At 43.3% G+C, this 1,807-nt stretch overlaps 1 protein-coding gene across 1 annotated transcript; it reads right to left on the minus strand.

The window, feature by feature from the left end:
- Positions 1-265: 265 nt before the first annotated feature.
- Positions 266-1,649, minus strand: LOC118333683 (zinc finger protein 574-like; the record flags this gene model as incomplete). The annotated part of the gene is given in 1 exon segment (XM_035669430.1): positions 266-1,649. A coding segment is annotated over 1 exon segment (707 nt), but the record flags the coding sequence as incomplete, so codon positions are not given.
- Between the last annotated feature and the right edge of the window lie 158 nt (positions 1,650-1,807).

The following is a 1,807-nucleotide window of genomic DNA, read 5'->3' on the forward strand; positions in this document are numbered from 1 at the left end:
ACTGATCAGACCTGATTGATCTTTTCTTTCCTGTTTGAGAGGAAACTGTTGTGCTTCAGTGGTTCCTGTTGGACTTTATATCAGGATTAAAATGAGAATAAAACACGTTTTCACTGTATTATTATTATCATTATTATTATTATTAAGTAAGCACCCAGATGTTAAATAACCTGTACTTGAACAGGTGTTGTGGGTGTGTCCCTGCGGAGCGCCCTCCGCTGGCCGCCACCGTACTGCAGCCGCTTTCACTTTATCAAACACAGACTGACAGAAAATGTCTTTATTGGAATGCGACAGCTGATTATCAGAATCAATAATCAATAAACACAATATTACAACATTGCCACTGAGAGAAACCGAACCAATGAAGACGTTACCATGGAAACAGACAGCAACAGGTGAAGAGGAGAAACAGTTTTGTACCTGTTGATACACTGAAAGTATCAAAGTACTTAAAATTTCTTTAAGTTACAAAAATCTCAAAAATAAAATATCTCGAAATATAAAATGTGTTTTTCTACAAATATTACAACTTTATTGTCAGAAATCTGAAAACAAAATAAAAATATTTTGAGAATAAAGTTTAAATTTGAAGAAAATTAGTTTTTATCAAAAATACTTTTAATTCAGATTTGATGCATCAACTTTATTCTCAAAAATGTGAAAACTTTCTATTGAAATATTGTTTTTCTCCAAATATTAAAAACAAAAACAAATCTGACAATAAAAAGAATAAATAATATTTTTCTTTCAAAACATTTTAGTTCTCAGAATATTCAACCTTTATTCTCAAAACTGAAACCTATTATTATTATTTATTAATAATACTACTAACAATTATTATGTTTCTTATTTTCTGTTAATGTTCTGACTTCATTCTGAGGTTTCAATAAAAATAAGATTTTTAAAGAAAATAAACTGAAGTACAGAAACCGGACTCCTTTAAGTTCTGGTCCTGTGTGCAGTCCCCTGCGGACCCTCCTGGTCCGGTCTTGGGGGATGGCACCGGTGCCTCCTCTTCCTCCAGACCTGCAGGAACCTCTTCCCGCACTCGCCACAGGTGTGTAGTTCCGGGCTTGTCTTTGTGTTGGGTCGGTGAGACCGCCTCTCTGCGCTCCGGGTCCCAATCTGGACCTCCGGCTCCCCCCTCTTCCTCTGAGGGGTCCGGTGAGTCTGGATGTGGATCTTGAGACTCTCAGCAGCCTCGAAGTGGTCCCCACACACCCCGCAGACCGCCTCCTGCAGGTGGGCCCTGATGTGCCTGAACAGAGCCCGGCGGGCCCTGAAGGTCTGGTTGCAGACTCTGCAGCTCAGTGGTCCTCCTGGTCTGCGGCCCCGCTTTGCTTTAGACCGGCTCGAAGCGGTTCTGGTGTCGGACTCTTTGCTGTAGTCGTTGCTGTCCTCTGTCTCAGACGACACCAGCTGGATCTCCGGCTCTGGATCCGGTTCTTCTCCGAGAGCAGACAGCCGGTCCACATCCTGACCCAGTCTGGGTCCAGGCTTGGTGCTGTAGGTGAACTGGATGATGTCTGCCTCGTCCAGGTCTAGAAGCGGCTCTCGCTCCGGTTCCTCTCTGACGCGTGATGGCTCTGGGTCCTCCTGGTCCTGGTGCTGAGGGGGGACCACCAGCTGCTGACTGAAGGAGTCTGCAGGGACAGAGAGGGGGGTCAGACCAGAACACAGACTCAAGATCATGGTCAGTGGATCCCCTAAATCCATAATGATCCATAAATACAGTGTATACTGATCAATATCATCCATAAAGATACAGTGTATACTGATCAATATCATCCATACAGATACAGCG

Source organism: Morone saxatilis, unplaced genomic scaffold (assembly GCF_004916995.1).
Source record: "Morone saxatilis isolate NCDOM2014 unplaced genomic scaffold, NCSU_SB_2.0 Contig22, whole genome shotgun sequence".
In the NCBI taxonomy this organism is placed as follows: domain Eukaryota; kingdom Metazoa; phylum Chordata; class Actinopteri; family Moronidae; genus Morone; species Morone saxatilis.